General features: G+C 36.2%; 2 protein-coding genes and 1 long non-coding RNA gene across 4 annotated transcripts; 2 read left to right on the forward strand and 1 right to left on the reverse strand.

Annotated features, from left to right (window-relative positions):
• Positions 1-1155: 1155 nt before the first annotated feature.
• LOC109178990 (probable acyl-activating enzyme 16, chloroplastic) lies at positions 1156-23219 on the reverse strand. 2 transcript variants are annotated; one of them, XM_019328541.1, is made up of 18 exons: positions 22792-23219; positions 21721-21906; positions 20586-20700; positions 18685-18772; positions 9285-9496; positions 8258-8376; positions 7273-7422; positions 7036-7103; positions 6571-6676; positions 6199-6357; positions 4968-5021; positions 4807-4887; positions 4008-4145; positions 2875-3034; positions 2064-2143; positions 1818-1963; positions 1666-1723; positions 1156-1577 (listed from the first exon to the last, which is right to left on the reverse strand). In XM_019328541.1, the coding sequence occupies exons 1-18, from the start codon at positions 22957-22959 to the stop codon at positions 1485-1487; spliced, it is 2181 nt and encodes a 726-aa protein (XP_019184086.1). In that variant the 5' UTR covers positions 22960-23219; the 3' UTR covers positions 1156-1484. The 2 variants fall into 2 exon arrangements, with proteins under 2 accessions (XP_019184086.1, XP_019184087.1); XM_019328542.1 differs by lacking the exon at positions 6199-6357.
• LOC109178991 lies at positions 3046-3973 on the forward strand. Its single transcript, XR_002053804.1, has 2 exons — positions 3046-3559; positions 3881-3973. It is a non-coding gene; the product is annotated as an uncharacterized LOC109178991 (long non-coding RNA).
• A 2093-nt stretch (positions 23220-25312) lies between the features above and the next one.
• LOC109178950 lies at positions 25313-26467 on the forward strand. Its single transcript, XM_019328500.1, has 2 exons — positions 25313-25344; positions 25543-26467. Exons 1-2 carry the CDS (start codon positions 25313-25315, stop codon positions 26465-26467), a joined length of 957 nt encoding a protein of 318 aa, XP_019184045.1.
• Positions 26468-26492: the final 25 nt, after the last annotated feature.

The raw sequence follows: 26492 nt of genomic DNA on the forward strand, positions 1-26492 counted from the left end.
TGAACATCACTATCATTCCACTTTTTTTCAAATTACCCTTCTAGTTTTTGCTTGCTTTATTGTTTTTATTTCCAAAAGTGAAAAAGTGAGGGGCATAATTGGAAAGTGCATAACATTTACTTTAATTCATTAAAAAGCGTGCAAAAAGTAAATGAGACATCCAATTCGGGACGGAGGGAGTATTAAATAACAAAAATTTTATATATGAATAAACCTCATATAGGGTATATTTTTATAACATATTTTTCGTGCATCGTACGAGATATTTTTATAACATATTTTTCGTGAATCGTACGGGACAAATACTAGTATAGTTCAATAGCATAGACAATAATGTACTTGATATATGATATAATAAGTCTCCACTTTAATCTTTATATACTTTATATGTAAATTAATAAATAATTGTTTTTGAAACACTCATCATGACTACTCTCTTCAATGTAGTATCTGTTCTATTTTCTCAATTTTTTTCAGCTCCAGAATTGATTCTGTAACCACCATTTGGAATAGTAACAAGCGCAACATAGCAACATTCTTACATATATTTTACCAATCATTTTACATTTGTCAAGAAAAAAATGCTTAAATAAGCTCCTAGCTAGTTGATTGAAGATGATAAATTTTGTTTAGTTTAATGGAATGTATTTTGATAAATTAACTTATTATAACAATTTTGATAATTTACTAATTAAAATACTATCACATTAAGTGAGATTTGTTCTATTGAAGTATGTGTTCCTGTTGCTTTGATGAGAATGTAGAAATTGGTTAAACAAAGAAAAATGCCTTTAAAAATTATCTTATAATGTTTAATTACTTTTAATTAGGTATTATACATTTCAAAATTTAAAGGAAAACTCAACCAACATATTATCTCCAATTAATCAAATAAAAATATGTAGATCAGTAAAATAGTTAACTTATCGATCAATTTTAACTTATTTGATCACTATTAATTGTTTGACTTGGTTAAAAAAATCAATACAAATATTTAGTCAATTAACTTTAATTAACCAGTCAGCTAACAATTATCAACTACCAGCCACCATGGCAAATATGTATTTCATTATTAATTCTGGTCCTCAATGGCAAATATGTATTTCATTAGCTTTTTTTATGGTGACAAAAATAAAAATTAAATCCAAACGCATATCAAGAAAATTTTGACTGATATGCATTTAACAAAATTCCGTATATCAATCACTTAATTTTTTTTTTGGATACAAGGAAAAAGTAAAAAGCAAAATACAATTTCAAAAACCTGCAGGTACATAAGGCAGCTGAGTTATTATTAAAAGAGTTCTACAACATGTCTTACTCTCTCAAATTTATTCTTTGATGTGGCGAGCATTGATTGACTATTTTCTTCATGTGGGCCCCTGTAAATGTGTGTACATTGAAAACTTAAGTATGGGAGTAAAAGTTGAGTGCAGAGAATGAGTATTTTCCTTATTAAAATACTATTGGTTCAAAATTTCAAGTCACTTGTATAGATCCTCAATTTGCTCTTTGTATAGATCTGTTACTTTATCTCTCCTGACTTTCATTGTTGGAGTCAGCAAACCGTTATCAATCTGCAAACCCACAAACCAAAATGTCTAAGCTATTATTGTCATCTCTTTGATCTGGGAAATGAATGGCTAAGCTGCCGAAAATGATTACCGTAAAAGGCTCATTAATGAGGAGGATAGGCCCAATTTGAAACGTGCAACCTGTCGTCCTGCATTAGGGGAAACACGAGACGGGATTTTGTTGCGCATTTCGTTTGTTGCTACTAAATGATGACAACAATAATTTGGTCGATATTGCCTTACCATTTTTGTAGTTCTTCGTGTATTAGTTTAGATGTTTTCTCCTCGCTAACTTCTGTAGCGTCAGAATCAACCACGGACAATTTTTTTGCAGCTAAAAGAACCTCCTCTTTATGTGGTAGAACAAGAGCTCCAAGACGTCGTTTATCCTACATGTTACAGGTGTGAAGTTGTATGATGTAAAATAAAAGGTGTATGTATTCAAATGAACATTAAAACTAGCTGTAAAAATCAAAATCTACTACACACCTGACCAATGACAACTATCTGTTGAATCAAATTGCTACCCATCGCAGCTTCTTCAATCTCAGATGGTTCGACGTTTTCACCTATCCATTGCACACATATGTCAGTTGTTGCATAAACTTTATGGAAATGTTTCACAGCTAGAATGCTGATAGCCAAGGCTTTGAGAAGAAAATGAAATTATGGAGTAAAAGATACTAGATACCTGATAAACGAGGATAAAGAAGATTACTTTTCCCATTATAAAGTGGGATAATGTGTTTTAGGTTCATATGAGAACCACTCTCTGCGTGAAAACTGTGAACAAATTTGAGCTGTAGTAGATCTAACGTTTGAAAATAAGGTTAAAAAGGGTGGGTCAGTTTTATAAATATTACTCCGTACAAACTTTGAATTTTGTAATATTTATGAAATTGACTGACTTTCTTTTTTCAACCGTTAGATCTAGTAGATGGGACATTCCATATTTGTCCACAGTTCTCACAGGGAGGGTGGTTCTCATAGGAGCCCAAACCGGTAGAATAAAATACTATAAGCATGTAAAGCAGCATTGAATTAAATGCAGAAGTTACATGAACAGAAAGCACCGAAAGGGAACAATTTTGTGATTCAAATTGCAAGTGACTAAAAGGTTTTAGCTGATTGAAAGGTTTTTACTCCAAATTTGGTATTCGTGCAAAATTGTATTCCTACTGTCAGCCCATATCACCATGGTATGGAATTAGAAAAGTTTGTTGTTCAGTACTGTAAATGAAAAATGGTGGGTGAATATAACAGCTTGAGTATCATTGCACCCCAAGAGTTTAGCAATCACCTGATGAAAGCACAATAGTATCCTTGGCACGACCTTCAAGAACAATAAAACCAGAAGAATTGCGAGATCGCCCTATAGAATGATTAGGAACAATCCAACCAAGATCACCAGTATTTAGCCATCCATTCTCATCAATAGCTTGCTTTGTAGCAAATGGATTCTGAACATAAAACAAATGTTCATACTCAATACACAAACAACAAGATCAGTATTCAAAGATAAAAGCAAATGTTCTTTATAAGCTACTAGACAAGCAACAAGGAGATGCGACCATATATTCTTAATGCTGCTTTGTAAATAGCCAATTCTGCAGAATATAAAATGAACCAAGGGCAGAATAGACATTCCATGAAATGCCGTTCCATTCTTGGCCTATTCCATGAACCAAACACCACATAAGAGTTATAAGAGTATAAGACATTACGTGGCCAATTGGTCATAGAAAGCAGAACTCAGTAGAACTAAAGTGAAGTTGCACACATACAAATTCATGAATTATGTGGCAAGAGAGACTTATTCAATGGAAAAATATGGAAATTTCTTAGATTTACTAACTGTTAAGAGTCTCACATTGATAAAATAAGAGAGGACATAAGGGTTTATAAGGTCATGAGTTAGACTAGCTAATTGATTGGATTCGAATCTTTTAGTGTGGTTTGGCCCATGTGCATTACAGCCCAATTGAGTGACCTTGACCCAATCTTTAGATTACAACATCATGTCCGATCCACTTTGTGTTCACCGGGTTGTCTATTAGTGGTATTGGTGGCGTCCAAACTTTCGTCCACTTTGGTGGTATCCAGAGCCTTTCATTTTAGGGGAGGGTCCATTTCAAGTGGTCAACCGGTTAGATTCAGAATGACACGGTTGTCCACTTGAGGTGGAGTGTTAAGAGTTCCACATTGATCAAATAAGAGAGAACATATGGGTTAATAAGGCCATGAGTTAGTCTAGCTAATTGATTGGATCCAATCTTTTAGTGTGGTTTGGCCGATGTGCGTTATAGCCCAATTGAGTGACCTTGGCCCAATCTTAGATTATAACACTATCAAATACTTTATAACAAAGAAAGCATTGATTGCAACAAAATGAAACTGATTTAAAAAAAAATTGAAAATCATTGGAGTACTAACCTTGTAGTAGCCCTTCATCACCTGTGGTCCTTTGGCTTTGACAATGCCTTTTGAACCAGGGGAGAGGGCCTTATCTGTTTCTGCATCTACTACTTTTATTTCCGTGTGCCGAATGGGAGGCCCAATTGAGCCAAGGACCTACAAACATTAAATGTGTAATTGTCACGATATAGACTTTCAGTTGTATAGGCAACGTAAAGCACAGTAAAAAAGTAGCTGAATACAGGAATTTATGATCTGTAAGATCGAAATCAAATGAGCAACAAGAACAGATATGCATGCAATGGTGTAAGTACCAATTAATTTGTACAAGCCAACAAGCCCCCTCTCTTCCCCCAGTGAACACCAATCTCCACCCAAGAAAAACTTAATAAAGCAAAATGATTAAAAAAACCTATATTGGATGGATCAAAGAGAAGATTGTTTGGGGTTGTGCACTCAATAATCGTGATGAGAGAAAAGGCTGAAAGTAATGCACACTATTTTTTTTGCTAGGGGTAATTTCCAGTGGCTTGTCCAGTTTAGATGTACTGTCAAAAGTTACAATTGTGGGGTCTGTCAATTTTATTTCATGAAAAGTTACCTCTACTCAAAATTGTTTTGAGGAAATTAAGAAGTGATGTCTAAAAAAATAGTCTAGGTAGGTGATTCTAACACGTGAATAGTTGACGATGAAAAACAAATACAAATAGACAATTCACTCATTTGAAGTACTAATCAGTGCAAATCAACAAACAACTTCAGCTATGACAGTTAAAAATTGATTAGAAGTGCACAGTTTCAATGTGAAGAGGATTACATTACAGTTTGGACGCCGACAAGCAACAACAGGAGCTGACTCTGTTAAACCATATCCATTTTGCAATTTTATGTCAATTGCCTGTATGATATCACAGTTTGAATCAGAGCTAAGCATCAATCCACACCCTTGGCGATAGCCATAAAGATAAAGCACCAAACCTCAAAGAACTTGTCAACATGCGAGGAAAGACTACCACCTCCACTTATTCCAGCCTGCAAAAGACCAAAGCCATTAATAAGTTAACATCTACTACATAATATCTTGTACAGTACAAAAAAATTATTGGTAGGAGTGTTGTGATCAATTGCTCGTCATAGGTTCACGTGCTAGAATCAACTTCTCAACAGGGGTAAAGTTGCATAGACCTTTCCTAAAACCTACATTGTGCCTGAGCGCCTGACTCTTTCTCACTATGCCAAATATACTTTCTATACATGTGGCCACGTAATTATGAAAATACATCTTCACAGTACATCGATGTACATTGGCATCTATGCTACACTCACTTCTTTTAGTGTTTCCCATTTTTGGAAGATAATTTTGGCTTGTATGATTTCAACCATATTAAGTTGTTATAGGTCTCAATAAGTGCTTAAAACTATTGAGAAAGACATATATGGCAATCTTAGCTCAGATTATTATGACCCCACTCAACTGCCGCATTTCTTAGATTTAGTGAACAGAATTTTAGAAGTGGCGTTATAAGTGCTTTTAGGAATGGTTGTGAAAAGGGGTCCTCCATAGACACTAACTGTTCATCAAGAAAATCACCCACAGTGTGCTTTTATCTGCTGCCATGTTTCTCGTTTATTTGCTTATAAGCTTCTTCGTTGCTAGCATAACTCTAAGTGCAACCTAAAGCAGAATTAGTTTATTCAGTCCAATGGTTTTCCTTATGGATAATGGAAGCAATGCTCACCAGTTTTTGCAAAGTGGGTCTCAACATTTCTATATACTTTTTAAACAGAGAAGACTCGAAGTTAAAAATTTATAAGTTTGAGCTAAGTTACCACAATTTCCTGGGAACATCATATATCAAAGTGACAAATAAAGACTATTTATACTAGTTCCCAGTTATTATGTAAGCACATTGTGGGCTGACTTTTAAGCTTATCAATTTGAAATTCACGAGTAACCAATGAATATGAAGAGTTGTGGAACCATGTCAGCATGTGTAAACTTGTGTATAAAATTCTGTGTGCAAATAGCATCCTCTAAAATAAATAATATGGGCATGTTCTAACCAAATATTGAGAAACTCATTCACTTGTATCCAAATATCCCAAATTTCTTTTGAAGTAAAAGAAAGGAAGTGAGTGACATATTAACTTCAATTTCTGCACACTGAATCGCATGCCATGGCTTAATTACGTATGCTTTTTACCATACCTTAGAAATACCAATGCTTGAGTGAATTTTACTGTAAACTAATTTCCTTGCCAACAAATGCAATGGACACAATAGAGCAGCAATGGCTCTGGCCCATAGCCAGTCCAAAACAGAAACAAGGTAAGAAGGCTGTTTCTGATCTTTTGTTAAGCATTTCCCCTGAAACATAGAGACAAAAAAAAATATAGAGGACAATTCAAAGAAATTAGTTAAGGTGCTATCGATTTACATGTGGAGTATCTGACATTTTGACTGTAGCTAAAGATTTGTTAGAATATGAAAATCCTGAATACTAACCAAAGCTCTCTCTATATTAATTAAAATTTAGAAACTCAAACACATTCATAATTGAAAGAAAGGTTGATGCTAAACCTCATATATCCTTTTGGCCTCCTTGTATGCGAAACTGATCTTTAGAAATAACAAGGCAATGAGCTTACGAGCGGGGCTGCTTGTATTTATCTGCTTCAGAATTCCACTGCAAGATTGAAAATTAAAAAATAAAAATAAAAATACAGAACACTGTATCATGAAAGAAAAGAATGCATCCAGAATATTTGGAAAGTACACAGAATACAAATCTTCATATTTGTTATTCCAGGAAACTACAGAAATTTAGATCACAAAATATAACAGATGGAAAGTTGGATTGAAGGGAGTTTGTATTCATAAATTCTGTTTAGTGTTTTAGAAGTTTATAGAAATTAACGCCAATCCAACTTTTAGCAAAACCAATTTTTTGTCATTTTATCACTGCATAGCTCCTCCTTAGTAAAGTTATAGAACATTTGTATGAAATGAAGTAATAAAACAAAAAGCTCGTTACATAAAATTTACCTGTATAATGTCTCATATACCAAAGGAACTGATATTAGATACTGTGGCTGATAACGTTTTAAATCTTCCTAAAATATGAGTAAACTGAATCAGAATGACATAATCTTCTTTTCTTTATTTTTTTAAAAGGACAATCACAACTGCAAATTGAGTACAATTTCTAATATGTTTAATATCAATGAAAACTAGGTAAACTGAAATTCAATGGAAGAGTATGAATATAACAATACAATATACCTTCAAGTTTATGACCGTAGTGTATACTTGCTCGCATCCTAATGAGAATATGAAATATTCAGCAGCACGTTCATATGCATGCCATGGGGGAAGCATGCTCAGGAATCTATCCCCGGGCACAACAGGTACAGGATCCCAAAGATTCAAAATCTACATATAAAGTCTCCTCATTTAATGTGCATCAACTGAACAACAATTCTGTAGATAGCAAAAGCAAAATAACAAGATCCTAAAACACTAGAAGTAGTTTCTTATAAATCATTACAACCAGAACCTGGGATATTAACCGAGCAAAAATTACCATGATGGATGATCAAAAAGCTATTGATCCTGTCCAAATACAACCTTTTTTGCTTTTAACTTTTTCAGGGTGGGTCCAAATTTACCTCTTTTTAGAAGGGCAAATTTGGAAACTACATACCATCTTATTTGTATTCTTAAAAACCACACCAAACGCAACTATTCTTACAAAATGGGACAAAGGAAGTACAAATTTTGGAAAAAATTATCTGAATCTAATTCAATAAAAATTAACATTAGCCAAGAGTTGGCAACAACATCAAAGTGGATCATCATGACGAAAATAAATAAATAAATAAATAAATAAATAAAGTGGTCACTCCAATACTCCAACCCAATGCAGTATCCTCTCACTCTCTTTGAATTCAGCGATTGCAACCTTACCAAAACTTGAATTTCAACACTGTAGCTCTATGCATGCATGCTTCCTGTAACCAATCTATGGACTAAGATCAACAATATAAAAACACCATATCCTATCTGTTGCTTTATGATCAATTCCAAGGTTTAGCAATATGTGAACCCCAAACTTAGAATGAGACTCTTTAAAGTGCCTTGCTTAAAAGAACTTCTAAAATGATATCACTTTTGGAAACTAGTGTTGTTTTTTAGAGGTTACTAATTATAAAGGTCAATGATATTGGCAATGTTACTATAGTAAAGGTTAAAATGAAAAGGCATAGACCTGGTGAAGCAGATTTTCATGCGTGAGCATAACACCTTTTGGATTGCCAGTGGTTCCACTAGTATAAACAAGTGTAGCCACATCATCGGAGTTGATCGGTTCATATGTGTATTGATGCCCTGCAATTGCATAGTTAGTCAGTGATCATTCCACCCAAACATAATTCAGTCTGAGACAAGGAATCTTCAAAGGACATACTAGTGTCTAAGATGGCCAAGCATTTACATTTAACAGAATTCAAAATAAAACAAGAAATAAATGAAATAAAATCAGCATTTTACTCTCACATTACCATGTGAAAGTATATTGTATGACCAAGTGGCCATTATTATATTCATGGTTGTTTTTTTTTTTCTTTTCTTTTTTTCTTTTTATTTCTTAAGTCAAATCAAATGTGTTGTAGCCTCATATACCCCATGGTTCTAGACTGTGAGTTAGTGGAAATTACAGAGAATTCCTGGATTGGAACTGGAAATTACAGAGTTAAAAAGCAGTGTGATTATGTGGGAGAAGATAAATTAAAGTGAGCTGTGGATTTGAGAATTGTTGTCTAAGCTTCTATAAAAATGGACCGGCAACTAGCATTTCCTTGCTAAGAAATGGAAAATATACAGTAAGGATATATGTATCTGCATATACATCCAATGGAGTATCATTTGTCTGGTATATTTGCTGAGGGTGATAGATAAAGTAGCAAATGTTATCCACCATAACTAAACTTCAAACTATTAGCGATGGACATATATATTACTTTATTTAACAGTTCAATAAACTGCCTGTCTTGATGCTAAGTTTTGTGCTCCACCCCAATCCAAAGTAAAAACTACTAGAGAGGAAGATATTATTGTATTTACCATCCTCAAAAGAATACAATTTCCATCTACATAGAAAACATTGGAATGATAAGATTCTTGACTATTGTTTTTGATAATATAAATAAAGCTTCAAAATATCTTCTGCATTAGTTTTAGAAATATCAGTAATTAGTTTTGTAAATCATTCATTTATCTGAGGTAAAATCACTTACTTGCTTCTTGTGAGTGAAGCAAAGCCATATGACTCTCATTCCCCAAATCTATGATCTCGTTATAACTATATATGGGGCGTCCATCCATTACTTCACTTGTGATACTTGATTTTTCCCCCCAAAGTAAGATGATAAATCTTACATCTGCATGGGAGTGGAAGGTTTCTGCAATTCGGCTGTACATTTCAGGATTGTCGACAGCAAGTGCAACACTGTAATTATAGTGACAAAAAAATCATGGCATGTTCCATTTATTTTGTAAGGATATAAAAACTTGTCAGTTTCGATGGAAAGGAAGAAGATACAGGAGGGAGAATCAGCCTGTAGTAATTACATTTACTAGCATAAACTGGGCATGCTTCTTTTAAATGCAAGTGGAACATTGGTAAGTTTAGGAACACTCTAAAAGAGTGTTGAGATTGCTTACTCATAAAAGGAATAGATCATTTTGAGCAAATTGTCCAATTTCAACAACAAATGCTGAGATATTCAATCAACAAAATTAAACTTCGTTCAAAATTCTAAATTCTCCACATTAATCTTCCATACAAGTGAAGTCAAAAGATTCATTTTGTACTGTGGAGGATTGAACCAAAAGAGGCAGAATTATGAAGGGAATGTGTGAAAGTAATCATCTCCCAGGCTGTGTTTTTATAAATTTACAGAGAGGTACCTATTAATTAAAAATCCCAATTCTTTTTGTTGGTGTTTGGTTCAAAGACAAGAATCAGAATCAAAATTCAGATCCTAGATTGAGGAATCTGTATGGGTTTTATGAAAAGCTTCTTGTTTGGCATTAAACCAGAATGGAGTGGCAACCATGGTTGAAATAACATTTGGTTTGAATACACACATATGGAATAAGAATCAATCACAATTTTTTTTACTCCATTATTGTACTTTCCTACATGGGTGGGTGTGTCTATATGTAATGTGTGTGTGTGTGTGTGTGTGTGTGTGTGTGTGTATTACACACGCACATATGATGAAATAAATGAAAAGTTGTTTCTATAATCTGGTGGGGGAGGCAGTTTGGGGATCCTGATGGAAAAGATACATATGTTATAATTTCAAAAACATAACTTTAGTAGTTTGAAGATTATGACTATAGGAGAGGTTGGTTTGAGGAGGAGAAATATTGAGAGAAGCAAAATGGCTATTACAACTGTGAAAGTGTGAAGGGTTTCATCTGTTTTCCACACCAGAGAGCTGTACAGAATACAATAATTTATATGGACCCACTGTAACGGGCCTAGGGTTTCAACACTCCCCCTCAAGCTGGAGAGTATAGATCATATGCTCCAAGCTTGTTACAAATATATTCAACTCTAGGAGCTCTAAGAGATTTTGTCAAGATATCAGCTAACTGATCTGCAGAATTGACAAAGCTAGTTTTAATGCACCCTGACACAATCTTCTCTCTGATGAAGTGGCAGTCAACCTCGATATGTTTAGTCCTTTCATGATAAACAGGATTTGATGCGATGTGTAGAGCTGCTTGGTTGTCACATATCAATGTCATTTGGGCTACATTGCCACATTGCAATTCTTGTAGTAGGTGTTTAAGCCACATAAGCTCACACGTGGCAAGTGCCATGACTCAATATTCCACTTCAGCACTGGACCTAGCAACCACATCCTGCTTTTTACTTTTCCAAGATATGAGATTACCTCCCATGAGAATACAATAACCTGAAGTATAGCGTCTGTGAAACGGGCAACCAGCCCAATCTGCATCACAATACCCAACAACTTGTGAATGTCCTCTATCTTCATATAATAAGCCTTGTCCTGGTGCTCTCTTGATATACCTTAGAACACGAACAACAACATCCCAATGAGAATCACAAGGAGTCTCAAGAAACTGACTCAACACACTAACTGCGAAAGAGATATCCGGTCATGTAATTGTGATATAATTCAGCTTTCCAATTAATCTCCTATATCGCTCTCGGTCAGGCAATGGCTCCCCCTGTCCTGGTAGGAGTTTAACATTCGGATCAATTGGATTATCAACCGGTCTACTGTCCAACATGCCAGTTTCTTCTAAAATATCCAATGCATACTTCCTTTTAGAAATAACAACACCACTGCTAGATTGAGCCACTTCAATTCCAAGAAAGTATTTCAGCTTGCCCAAATCCTTGGTTTGGAACCGACTAAAGAGATACTCTTTCAACTGAGATATGCCCTCTTGATCACTTCCTGTAATAACAATGTCATCCACATATACTACAAGGTATATGCATTTCCCATTAGAATGATGATAGAAAACTGAATGATCAACCGCACTTCTAGTCATACCAAACTCACACACCACAGAACTTGCTCTTTGGATACGATCAGCTTTGCACCTGAAAGGCTGAAACCATGATCATCTAGCAACTTTGAGAGAGTGCTAGGCTTCAGCTGCATAGCTTGTTTCACATGTTGATAGATTTATGGCTCTGTTATCAGTTCCCCTCTTTTTTTTTTCTATTCCACCCTTAACCACCATAAGGTAGTACCACTAGTACCACAATCTTTTCTTCTCTTTGGATAGAACCCTTATTACCATCGTTGAGTATTTTAATCCACATTTTAATGGTTAAATGCTTAACAGAAGACAACACAAACACACAAGATAAATAATCTTCTTGTAACTCTTCCACACCTCCAATGAATGCTGGTACGTCATCTTTGGTTTGTCTTTCACACACCAATACTCCAAAATCTTCGATATTGGACTCAGGTGCTTCAGATCATATTTCCGGTAACCTTTATCTTTTGCATGTGTCTAAGTCTAAGACTTTACCAACGGTCACCTTAGCTAATGGTCATCAGACACCAGCTATTGGTGTTGGTCAGGCTTCCCCTATGCCTTCTTTTTCTTTGGAGTCTGTTTTATATGCTCCTAATAGTCCCTTCAACCTTATCTCTGTCTGTAACATTCATTGGAGGTGTGGAAGAGTTAAGGCCGGATGCTGCTTTAAGCTGGAGATACTCTTCATACTCCCTAGGGGCATGGTTTAAAAAGGCGCGCCTCAGTACGCCTCAAGGCGAGGCGGTCCAACTAAGCCCTGAGGCGTCCGCCTCTCAGGCAATGTTAGAGGCGGACGCCTCAGGCCATAGAGGCGTACGCCTCAGGCACGCCTCAGGGCGTGTCTGAGGCGTGAAGTGAGGCTTTATAGGCCTTTTAGATGTTATTTGTTTAAGCCCAATACAAAAAATAAAACCCGACCCAATGACCCAACCCTAGACTAAAATTAGAATTCAGAAGTGTAATAATTCAAAGAAAAGAAACGGGAAGTGGGATTTGCGGAAGACTGCGAAGTGCGAAGTGCGAACTCACTGTGCGACGCCACCTCCTCCCTCCGGCGACCTCCCCCATCCGGCGACCTCCAAGTTCCGGCGACCTCCAACCCTCCAACGACAGGTGATGCACTGATGCGTCATTTCTGATTTCTCATTTTATTTCATTTTTTTTTTTTTTTTGGGATAAACTAATAATAAGCTGAGTAGTGTTGTTACTTGTTAGAGTATTATATATATGTATAATGTATATAAGTATATAAGTAATATAAATAATATTTGTGATATGTTTTTTTGGCAGTAGTATACAGTATACTTAGTATATGCACTGTGATATAGGCAGTAGGCAGTAGGCACTTCAAATTTGTGATATGTTTTTTTTTTTTTTTTTTTTTTTTTTTTAAATATTAATGTGTTGAATATTATAATTATTTGTAGGTTGAAAGATTGATTGTTTAGAAATGGTGAACCACTCAAAAAAGAGTAGTGCAGGAAGTTTAGGCAATCTTGGAGTGTCTACCGGTTCAAAGAATAAAAAAGATCCAGGATCATTGTGTTGAACTTGTTGAGGATGGTCAAGAAAAAAGATCATACAAATATGTGGTATGCAATTACTGCAAGAAAGTCATCACAGGCGGAGTGGCACGGATGAAACATCATCTCGCCGGAACAAAGAAAAATGTCAAGCCTTGTGACAATGTATCAACAGAAGTGAAACAAAAATTTGTTGATATATTAAACAAAGTTCAAGCCTCCAAGAATTTAGCACAGATGGAGTTTGAGCAACGTGTGGACGTTGGCTCATACTTTGGAAGCGGGAGGGAAGCTGAAGGTGATGATGGAAACAATGTGGTTTCCGGTGGTTCTGGTTCTATCTCTACTAGAGGTATCCGGGGACCGATGGATAGATTCATGATGAAAGACAGTTCTAGTGGGGACCAACCAACCACAATTACACCCCAGAATGCAAAAGAACTTCGTAACCAAGTTTCTTTAGACATCGGGAGGTTTTTTTATGAGAATGCAATACCTTTTAATGTGGCAAGGAGTCCTTCATTTGTCAACATGCTTCGGTCGGTTGGCGCATATGGTCGGGGATTTAAGCCTCCAAGCATGTACGACCTTAGGACTTGGATATTAAAGGAAGAGTTGACAACAACAACAAAAATTGTTGATGACATTAAGAGCACCTGGCCACTTACCGGAGTTTCAATCATGTCTGACGGTTGGCAAGATATTAGACATAGGAGTCTAATTAATTTCCTTGTCAATAATCCTAGTGGTACAGTTTTTTTGAAATGTGTTGATGCATCCGAGCATGTGAAAGATGCTAAATTGTTGTTTCGGTTGCTTGATGAAGTTGTTGAGGAAGTTGGAGAAGAGCTTGTGGTTCAAGTGATAACGGATAATGCAAGCAACTACCGGGCAGCGGGACAAATGCTTATAGAGAAAAGGAAGCATTTGTATTGGACTCCATGTGCTGCACATTGCCTTGATTTAATGCTAGAAAAAATTGGAGAGCTACCACAACACAAAAATGCTTTGATCAAGGCAAAGAAAGTGAGCATCATTCTTGGGTTTTGAGCTTGATGAGGCAATTCACTAACCGAGAGCTTATAAGGCCAGCAGCTACTAGATTTGCCACTGCATACTTGACATTACAAAGTATTTATCAAGTGAGGCAACCATTGGAGGCTATGTTCACTTCTGAAAAGTGGACAAATAGTAATTACGCAAACAAAGCTGATGGGAAGGAAATTAGAAGAATAATTTTGAGGGATAACAACTTTTGGCCAAGTTTAATCTATGCTATCAAGACTACAAAGCCTTTGGTTGAAGTATTGAGGCTAGTAGATGGAGACTACAAAGCCTTTGGTTGAAGTATTGAGGCTAGTAGATGGAGAAAAAGAGCCTGCAATGGGTTTTCTTTACAATGCTATGGATGAAGCAAAGGAAAAGATAGCCAAGAACTTGGGAGGAGAAGAAAAGGATTATAAGGAGATATGGGATCTCATTGATCAAAAATGGGAGATTCAGATGCACCGAGATTTGCATGCAGCTGCTTACTTTTTAAATCTCCGTTGCCATTATGCTCCTGGTTTTTCTACACATGTTGAGATCAAGCGTGGCTTATTAGATTGTTTAGTGAAGCTCATACCCAACGCAGATGAAATGGAGAAAGCTGACGTACAATGTAGTGCTTTCCACGCTCAACAAGGATTCTTTGGGTTGACTCAAGCTAAAAACACACTCTACAAGCGAAGTCCCGGTAATTAAAGTTTAAATAGTTAAATATGAGTGTTAATTATAGATTTATAGTAAATTTAAATACTTAATGTTATATTGTTATTATTCTTTTAGTTGAATGGTGGACTCAATATGGAGATGGCACTCCCGAGCTTCAAAAGTTTGCCATTAAAGTGTTAGGTCTCACTTGTTCTTCTTCTGGATGTGAGTGCAATTGGAGTGCATTTAATCAAGTGCACACCAAAAGAAGAAACCGTTTGACCACGGCAAGGATGAATGCTTTGGTTTACATCTTGTACAACAAAAAATTGAAGGATAGGCATTTGAAGTTGAAGTCATTGGGAAATGATGGATAATTTGTTGATTGATGAGTTGCCATCGGATGATGAATGGCTTGTGGGTGAAGATGAATATGCTCCCAACATAAGTTTAGATGACATTGATGTTGATGTTTTTGAGGGGGAGGGGACATCACAAGCAACTCAAGCTCAACCAATTGAATCCTCAAGCAAGAACTCCAAGAAAGCTAGTGCACAAGGATCAAATAAGGGAAAAGGAAAAATGAGACTAATCAATGAAGATGAAGAAGATTGGGAGGATTTTGATGAAGATAGTGACAATGGGAATGATGAGGATATAGATAATGATTCTCTAGATGAATTTATATTGTGATTTATGATGTGTTTGACTGTTTGTTTGAATGTTTGATTGTTTGTTTAGTACTTTAATCTTAGATTGTTATGCATTTGTTTGCTTTAGACTTATATTATGTTTGATGTTTTGTGGTGTGTTTCTTTGAGACCAATGAAACTTTTAGCTAATGAATATTAATCTTATATTTTGGTAAATTTTATGAATAATGTTTATAGGCTTACAGCTTACTAATATATTCTGAGGCTAAAAATTGAGGCTTACGCCTCGCCTCAAAATAGAAAACGCCTCGAGGCACGCCTCCGCCTTTTTAAACCTTGCCTAGGGGTCATCTCAATTGGAGTAGAGCTTGGTTCATGAGTTTGACTCTCGGATGCAGTGGCCTGGACCAGATTAGCAGAACGGGGAGGTCGACCATGTAACTTCCAACAACGATCTTTGGTATGACCATCTTTGTGGCAATAGTCACACCGAGGACGTCTGCCACGACGAACACCACCACCACTAGATGGTCCAGAGGGTCCTCTATCTGTAGCCCGAGTAGTTAGAACCGATGATTCTCCAATAGGCTCAATTGAGGGATCTGAGGCAACACGAAGCAGTCTACCAGCGATTTCAGTGAAGGTAGGCACATTAGGACTAGATAGGATCTGATCACGAACGTGAACCTGGTCAGGCCGCAGGGCAGCCAAGGTCAACGCCATGAAGAACCTATCACACTGCTTCGCATGATTTTTTGCTGTCTCCTGATATGGCAGTAAATTATTATACTCCTGTTGTAAAGCTTCAATCGACCCAAGAAATCCTGTGTACTCATATCAGCAGTGGACCGAAAATTAAGCATATTAGATATTAGGGAATATAGCCACATATTAGATATTAGGGAATATAGCCTTTGGATATCATTAGTATACAGTGACTTAGCTTTATTCCAAACATCATAACAAGTGTCATAAGACTTGTAAATAAGATAGAGTTTAGGGTCAATGGATTGCCACAACATGTTGCATAATAACGCATCTGCCTTTTCCCAATCTGATTTCTTTGATTCTTCAATTTCCCCAACCTTTTTGGTTAGATGGTCAGACATCCACTGACCCAAACCAGAGTTTCACAGATGCGGGCCACGAAGTGTAGTTTTCACTCCCAACCAACTTGTCCATAGTAATGGTGGGATAAGAGGTAAAATATGAAGACATAGAGGTTACCAACAAAAAACAACACACTGTTTACTGTTTCTGGCCGGTGGTGATCGGCGGCGGCGGCGGTCGACGGCCAGCGGTAGGGGAAACAGACAACACTGCCGGAAGCGTCTCGTCGAGACGAGTCCAACGGCGATGACGGCGTCTCGATCGGAGACCGGAGGAAGGAGATCTGGCCGGAAAACAGTGGTGGATCTCGGCGACGGCGGTGGCGCGTAGCGTGTGCAGCGGCAGACGGTGACCGGACTTTGGGCTCTGGCTCGCGACAAGGCTCTGGTGAGGCCTGTGGTCTTGGTTTGGGAGAAGAACCACCAGGCAGATGTCGGAAAGCAAAAACAGTCGCAGCGGCAGTGAACTCCGGTGGCGGCGGAGGCGGGAAAGAAAGGGGAAATATTATTTAGGGTTTAGGCTCTGATACCATGTGAAAGTGTGAAGGGTTTCATCTGTTTTCCACACCAAAGAGCTGTACAGAATACAATAATTTATATGGACCCACTATAACGGGCCTAGGGTTTCAACAACAACCTTGGAAGAAGAAAAGACAGGTTAATTGATATGCAATTTTTAGAAACCCCTTTACTTGGAGGGGGTGGGGTCAAGGGTTGAGGGTTGTTGGAGAAAGAAAGAAGAAAGAAAGACACTGAAAATAGGAGTTGAAACCCAATTTAAAGAAGGGAATACACAAATACCATTCCAATTGATGCATGCCTAATTTCTTACCCAAACATCCACGGTAATCTCTTAACCAAACAACATCCATGGTATAATTCCCATTCCCGAACTTAAACCTACTAGCCAAACAGACCAAAGCATGACAAAGATTGAGGATTGAAACTCCCCACCAGTCACCTCTTAAGTATAGGAGGCCTCACCTTAACCAAAACTCCCTTTGGGAGAGGGGTGAGATTAAAATGGTTAGAGTGGTGGCGGTGAGGTGGGAATGGTTGGACCACTCCAATCACATTGCAACTACCAAATCCTTACCCCTCCAATTGAAATGTTTGCGATTGGAGGAGTGAACCACTCCAATCATGTCAAAAACAATTCATCCAAAAAGCTGTTGGAGGACTTGGAGCAATAGGCCACTCAAACCGCTCTTCCATATGCACCCTAAGCAAAAGACACTGGCAGAACAATATAATAAGAATAATACATTTAATGATTAGATGAAACTAATCCCCTCTAATAAAAGTAAAGTCTAGAATCTGTACAATCCTAGATTCCTAGAGCAAGACACAAAGGACAAGAGATGTCCAAAAATCCTCAATTACGTGCCATTATCAACTCCTCGGTATAATGCCTGCTTCCACAAAGTTGAAATCCATGGGTTCCCCTTGTCGGGTAAACCTCTCTCTTCCTCCATGTATATGTTCATAAACGAAAGCCACCAACACATATATGCTGCAAATATATATATATATTATATGGAGTAAATTTTATTGTATTTTTTGTGCAGTGGCAGAACCACAGAAGCCCACTGAATTTAACTTCAATGTAGGATTGGAGTTAACTTGTTTAACAAATCAGATGTAGCATCCATCTCAAGCAATTTAAGTCGCAAACTGTGTGAGAGGTGAAGCAGTCTAATTTACTTGAAGCTGTTAATATTTTCCGTTGTACTTTTATAAGAATTAGAAAGGGGAAAATCATGTTTTGTGATACAGATTTTTTGAGTTATTAATGAAAGATAGCGTGGTTTGGTTCAATGAAAGCCTAAAGCAAAAATAAGTCAGCAGCTCAGCCAGCTCTTGTGATACAGAAATGTTACAAGAAAATGGTGAAAAGGAGGGAAAGAATAGAAAGCAAGTTATATGCCCTCTATGAGGTAAACAATGAAAACACTAGATAGTAAGTCACAAACATAATCCAAATTAAAATTATCATAATCTTATCATCACCAAGTAGAAAATTTCATCATATGTATGTATATACATCAGATATTCAGACAAAAAGGAAAGTGAAATTAATAGTTAATAGAGGCACCTCTCTGGAAGAATATCTGGACTAACCTTTCAGAATGGTTGTATATTTGCAAAAGCTCTTCAACTGAGGACCTTGAACCCCTCACCACATTGATTGCTCCAGTGGTCATTATACCTAAAGGGTTCATTTTAATGAATTTTCTTAATAAAGGAACTTCATTTTGCATTATAAATTTATAATGTATTTGATAGTGTTGAAATTGAGGGATTGATAGGTCTGCCGGGTGGAGAATAACCACCACCCGCCAGTTAGGCGGAAGCAAAATATGTGAGAATCAAAGAACAAGAGAATAGATGATATATTATAATGAAAGATTACAATAGAATGTATCTCTGTATGTCTATGGACCTCTATATATACTAAACTAGATACTAAATTAGTCCTAATAGAAATAGGAAACTACTAATAAGAATAGGAAACTAAGACAACTTTCCTAATATTCAACACTCCCCCTCAAGCTGGAACATCTGAAGTTCCAAGCTTGGATTAAAACAAGCACTCTGCCTCACTCAAAATTACAAGTGAAAATTAAATGCAATTAGAGGATAACAATGCGAGATGGCTTCGGAGGGACAATGCAACCCTTGGGAATGAACACGGCAGGGGCAAAGCTTGTCACGAACATCCTTGGGAATGGAGGCACCAAGGGAAAACACGAACACCATCACAGCAATATAAGCACTCTAGGATGGATGACTTCAAAAGAGATTGCGCTATGTCTGACCCTTCCTTGGGAATGAAGACGAAGGCACCAAGAACGGAGCTGAACACAATCCTTGGGAATAAAGACGAAGACACCAAGGACGAAGCTAAACACGATCTTGGGAATGAACACACCGAGGACGGAATTGAACACGAACCTCAGGAATGAAGATGAAAACACCAAGGATAGAGTTGAACATGAACAACCTCCAGATAACACAAGAGAGCGGTAGAGACAAAAAGGGAGCAAAGAATAGCAAAGGATGCAATAGAGCCCATAGTAACGAAGACAAAATAGCAAAGGATAACACACCGATTGTAGTTAGTCGCACTCCCCCTTACTTGAAACATGGGAAATAATCAAAGGTCTTTATAATAGTGCTGAAACTGAGGGCCCATGGGATAAGGCATACCGGAGATAAGAAACAAACACGGTTATACCAAAACACAAACACCATGGGGAGAAGTTCAGCAACAAATCCAAAAAAGAACCTTCAAATTTCACCAAAAATTCGAAAGAAAGGCGAAACAAACATCTGGAAAATCTCGCAGGAAAAACTCGCCGGAGGTAGACTCACGCGCCGGCGCGTGAGGATGACGGCGGTGGAGGAAAGCGATGAAATTTTCCAGATAAGGTCGCAAGAGGGAGAGGAATCCATTGGTGTAGGAGGTGAAAAGTAGGTTTCTGACTCGATACAGCTAATATAACCGCAAGGTCACTTTTAAATAGTTTTAGTTGATTCAACCCCACATAAGAGTACACCAACTATAAATGATGGTAGCAATATGGTGGTTTTGGAAACCACCAGTAAACATGAAAATGTGTGCAATATTAAGCATTTTTAAGCTTCTCGGACTTCAAAAGAGTTATAATGTGTTTGACTTTGAACATTAATGTGATACTTAAAATGCCAGAGAAATCATGCAACTAAGCACAAGGGAATTAACCAGGAAATCCTTCCTACTGCACCTAATACTTAGGATTTAAGAACTTTGTTCCATGAAATACTAACAATGAATAAATTCAAACAATGGCTTTGTCAAATTCTGGTCATGAATGGTTTTCCAGCCATTGTTAAACTTGTAAAAAGTAAAAGATAGTCAACATCTTTCTGAGAATGCTGGGGTATACAAGCAGCACATGCTTGTGGAAGCTTACAATAATAAAAATATGAAAAGTAAGAAGTAAAAGTGAGAGAGTTTGTGTGGCTGTGTGTGAAAGTACCTTGATCTGCAACTAGCCATCGGCATGAATTGTCCGCAAAAAGTGCAATCTTTTCATCTGGTTTTAAGCCAATAACTCTAAGACCTTCAGCAAAGCTCACAATTTCCTTCTCAAGCTGCAAGTTTCATATTTATGACCAAAAAAAAAATGAAAAGAAAAGAAAATAAAAGAAGAAGATAAAATCAGGATCAAGACAAAGTTAGAGACTCAAACCTTTTTGAAACAAGATACTTAAATTGCTCGCAAAACAAGCTTCGAAAACGCCCAACAGTATATTAGATGTGGAGGTTGCCAGATGCAAAATATGTAACTAATTGTCATGACAAGGAATTGAAAACACTGAAACTACTGATTCTCAAATGAAGTACAGAACCAAGTTCCATAAAGATACAGTGCTCTTTAAGATCTTAGCAGACAAAATATTTCAGATAAACAACTTAAGTGGCAATAACAGGACCATTCTACACCTTTGTAACAGTAGCTAGCTGCCAAACTACAGGATCTAGTGAAGAATACCCCACCAGCTACAGCAGTAACTCATAGAAATGCACTGGAAACCAGTCTCTATACACTTGGACACATCAAGAAATCCTAAAGTGTAGCTAATTATAACATAGTTTCAATACACTTCAAATAGATGATAATCACTAATAGAAGGCAACAACATTCTCAATTAATAATTTTACCAATAAATCTAGAAATGTACATGTTGCGAGGACAAGATAATCATCAACTATATGAAACCAATTAAAAAAATACAAAACAAAGCCTCTAGGACATATGCAACAACAGATAAAAACTCTCACAACCGCACAAATAAGTTTGAATCTAATGTGCAAGGCTGTCACATCTTGCAAGATCTAGGTATGAAAGATGTACAGAACTTTACCATATGTTGTTTCAAGGATTTGAGTCAATGACCTAGTACCAGACCACTACCTAATGGTCAACAAGTGAGCACTCAGTAAATACACCAACCCCAACGTTCAAAAGAAAAGTTGAGACCAAGTGCACAAGCCACCCCCACATCGTAGAACATATAGGAGAGAAAATAACTCTGTTTAAACACTATGCTTCACATGATAGACAAAAATATCAAAGTGATAAAGCAAAAATATCCAAAGGAAAGGCTTACCTGCTTATAGCTTAGATTTGTTGGAGGATTATGGTATGGGTCCACTAATGCTATGCGATTGCCAAACTTCTCTGATGCTGTCTTCCAAATATCAGGAACTGTTTTCCATTCTGAAGATGGCAATAATCCATTCTCTGGCAACAATATGCTCTCCAAAACAGGTGAGCACTTCCTGATTTGAATTACCTTCATGTTAAAAAGAATATAATGAATAAACTAGGGACTGAAAAATATTAGAATAATCTAACGGAGCAAATCCGTTACTCAGAACATTTCCTAATCATATTACATTCGCTCAAGAAGTTTTCATTCCAAAAGTACATGTTAGGTAAGAGGAAGAAGGATGGGAATGTAAAACTTAATAAAGGTTTGCATTAAATTTTCTTAACTATCAGAATGTTTTTATACATTAGCAACTGGTATTGACCAGAAGCTTTATGCTTGATTGTGTAAGGTGTAGAGTGTGAGACAACACCTAGCAAATGGTTCTCAAAAGAGAAGTAACCAGCATTAAAAATCCTCAATGAACTCAATATAAAATTGGCAGATATTCTCATATTATAGCAAGAGAACTGTGTGAAGCTGGGAAGGTGATTGGAGAATTGTCTAGCAAAATCATGACTTCAATAGAGTAATTAACCTGATTGAATCAGGCAAAAATGGAAACTACATTGGAATTGCAAAAATGCACTTCAGTCATAACAGTCATTTTAGACTAACACAACCCCCACCAAAAATCTATCTTGAAAAAATAATTTATAAGACCACCTAAATTAGTAGCAGTCTTGTTAGAAATGTCAATAAAGTAAAGCTGAGCACAAAATTTCAACGTTTGAAGACTAAATCACGCACGTCGCCCAGATTCTCTGTACCTACCCTTACCTAAATCCCTACTACTGTCTAAACAGATGTTCCACAGGACCACATAACCTACAACACTAATGATCAACTAAATTTACTCAATTCTTGCAAATCACATCATCATTGCGAAAATTTATCAAAGATGAATCTAGAGACAGCCTGATACGCAAATTGGCATCCAATGAAGAAAAGGTTACTCAAGAAAATCACCGTTGACTCGCAGAAAACACGGAATTTCCGACTTCTCGTACCCCGAGAACTTAGCTGCCGGCTCATTTTGATGAATCCTCGGCGAGACATGAGATCCTGAACGCCATGGTTTCCATCATTGGAGCTCGAAACAAGAAACAGTACCGATTTAATGTTCAATGCCGCCATCTTTATCTCATGCACGTACGGAGAGGAATAACGAAAGAGAGACAACAAGGAAAGAATTATCGAGAAAGGGAAAGATTAGTGATGATAGAATTCCAGAAAACAGTACAGGGCTAGCGAGAAGTACAAGAGAGAAAAAACAATGAAGTCTCCGTAGACGAGCACTGCGTTGGTTGGCAGTTGTTTAATGGTGGCAAATTGGGCGACACCATTTTTGTTTTCCTTTTTCCGCACTCCTATTTTTATTAAAATTAATTTAATTCTGCAGAATCCTATACTGAAATTATAGAATTTTGTACTCGATTCATAGTACAGTTTAATTCCATATATCCCTAAAGTGAGCATTTTTATATATTAGACCAAGTCATTGGATAACTTATTTAACGTAAACTAAATAACTAAAACAAAAGATAGAAAGAGAGCGCAAAGAATCATTTATTAATCATTTATCATTTATTAATTTATAATGTAATAGAGAGAAAGAGAAAATTGTTGTAAATATTTATATTTATGGCCATTAAACTATTTAGACCTTTTATTTGCTTATCATTTAATCATGTATTGATGTTGTGTACTTGAAAGGTTGTATATGACCACTATATAAAGTGAGTGAAGATGAATGAAAGGGACACACTGATGGTTATACTATAACTTGGTGTTCTTCTCCTCCTCCTTTTTCTTCTCTTTACATATACAAACACACATACATATATATATATATATATATATATATATATATATATATATATATATATATATATATATATATATATATACACGCAATTTCGGGTGTATAATTGTGCAAGCATCACGCGGGGACTAACGAGTGAAAAGGCCAAAACTTAACACGTTATCAAGCACGCTCTTCGGTGAACGGTATGCTTTATACATTACTTTTCTTACAAAGTGCATATTTATTGTTAATAAAATATGTACTCTGTATGATTGAATTATATGCATTGTCTGTAAATGCTATGCGTATCCTTTATAACATAAACTGAAAATATTGCATACAATATTTTATTCAAAAATGCATATAAATATTCTGCCATGTTTATTTGTTCAAATATACATGCTGGCATGAACAATGTTGCTAATTTTTTTTTATCATCCCTAGTTGCCAAAAATGCCTATAATTGCATATTTTGTGTTCTATGGATATGTGGATATGATTATTGGTTATATGCCTTTTTGATTCCTTTTGAAGATATTGTTTTATATGATACATATTCTTCTAAAATTTGAAATATGAATTGCACATATTGGCTCATATATGTATGTTTGTGTAAATTCATGAATATGTTTTTCCAATTCTATATCCTGCGAATTGAATGAAATATATGAACACAATATGCCTGGTTATCTTCCTAATATATTATATTATATTGTCTAGATAAGTATGATATTGTATATGTACGCATAGTTTGTATATATGCCTGCAAATTCTTGAATAAGGAAATCTAAAATCTTTGTCTCTTCGGAAGAAATGTACGTACTGCATATTTGACTCATAATGATTATATTTGATCCTTTGTATTCTTGAAATTTACTTTCATATGATAAATAATGTGTGTATATAATCCACTATTAGATTGTATATATTTCCCCCCAAAAAAAAAATAGATATTTATATATTTTGTGAAAATTTTGCATCTAGAGAGTTTTAATTCCTTCTCTTTGTGAAAATAGAATATGGTTCATTAATTTTGTTTTTGAATAGCAATTACAATTAAAATGGATTGTTTCTTTAGATAAACTGTATTTTTTTCTAAATCTTTTTGGATGCATGTCATAAATGAATTATTTGGATGTATGTTATAATCAAAATTTTGGATGTATGTCATAATCGAAATTTTGTAATATATATATTTCTATTTTATTTTGCTTCTGTGAAAAACAAATGTGATTTTGCTTCTACAGTGTGTGCACAGTTCGTACATTTAAAAAAAAAATTGTCTTGTCTTGTCCCTCTTGATTAAGTATTGTATGATGGAAGAATTGATTACATATACATAGCAATAATAGATTTCTATACGTATTGTCTTTTATTATTATTATTATTATTATTATTATTATTATTATTATTATTATTATTATTATTATTATTATTATTTTTATCTCTAAGAATTTACTTTCTCTATTCATTCATATTCAAAATTCATTTTTTGCATTGTACACATGAATTTTGATAATGTAATGTGCGTACACGATATAATGTATTGATAATGTATGATGCGCATAAGAGCATCCAAATTAAATTGCATAGCTGCTATTGTTAAATTATGTTAATCATGGCTATTTTGTGATTTATTACTGCAATATGAGCATGTTACTAATAAGGTTGCTATGCTTCAATATGGAAGTTTCCCTCTTGCATGAATCTGAAAGGTCAATTTTTTTTTCAGTTTTTACCTTTCAATTTCATCTCTTGAAGTTTGTTTTGCATCTAGAGATCCTATTAAATTCCTTATTTTGCTATGAGAACATATGATTTTATGAATGTATATGAAACCATACGATATATGTTTTGTAGATCATGTCTTCTATCGCCAAAAGATAATTTAATGAGCTCGCACTTGACGGTAGCAACTATTTGACTTGGGCTTTAGACATCGAGATTCATCTCGCGTCTAAAGAACTAAGCCAAACCATTGTTGCTGAGTCACAGTGTACAAACGCCCAGAAGGCGCAGACTCTCATTTTCTTACGTCACCACTTGAACCACGACCTGAAAAATGAATACTTGACTGAAAAGGACCCTTTGGCATTATGGGAGTCCCTGAAGGACCGCTTTGACCAGCAGTCATCGATTGTCCTCCCTCAAGCCCAATTTGACTGGCTTCACCTGAGGTTTCAGGACTATAAGTCAGTTATTGACTACAACTCGGCCCTTCATAAGATAGTCTCGCAACTAAAGCTCTGCAAACAAGAAGTTTCAGAGACAGACTTAATTGAAAAGACTCTGTCTACCTTTCATGCGAGTAACCTTGTACTCCAGCAGCAGTACAGGGCAAAGAATTATGAAAAGCATTCTGATTTGATATCTGCACTTCTTGTGGCCGAGAAGCACAACCAGTTGTTGATGAAAAACCATAATGCACGACCTGCTGGGTCTGCCCCCGCGCCTGAAGCACATCATATTGCCCAGGGAAGCAATTCTAGAAGGGGTCGAGGAAAGGGTCGTGGTAGAGGTCACGGTCGAAACAATCGAAGTGGTAAAGGCAAAGGCAACAATGACTCCCGGGCCCAAGATAAGAAACAAAGTGATCAAGGTTCATCAAGGTCACAAACCTGTTATCGGTGTGGATGTACGGGACACTGGTCTCGTACATGTCGTACACCAAAGCATCTGGTTGAAGCTTACAAAATGACGCAAAAGAAAAATGATAAGCAATCGTCAAGAAAGGAATCTCATCACACCAACACTGATTTGCCTGAAGCAAATGCAGTGATGAATGATGATGATGATCTTTTAAAATATGAGCTTGAAGACTTTGGTGATCAAGAATGATCTGTCTTATGCTCTTGGTTTATGA

This window comes from Ipomoea nil, unplaced genomic scaffold (genome assembly GCF_001879475.1).
Source record: "Ipomoea nil cultivar Tokyo-kokei standard unplaced genomic scaffold, Asagao_1.1 scaffold0875, whole genome shotgun sequence".
NCBI classification, from domain to species: domain Eukaryota; kingdom Viridiplantae; phylum Streptophyta; class Magnoliopsida; order Solanales; family Convolvulaceae; genus Ipomoea; species Ipomoea nil.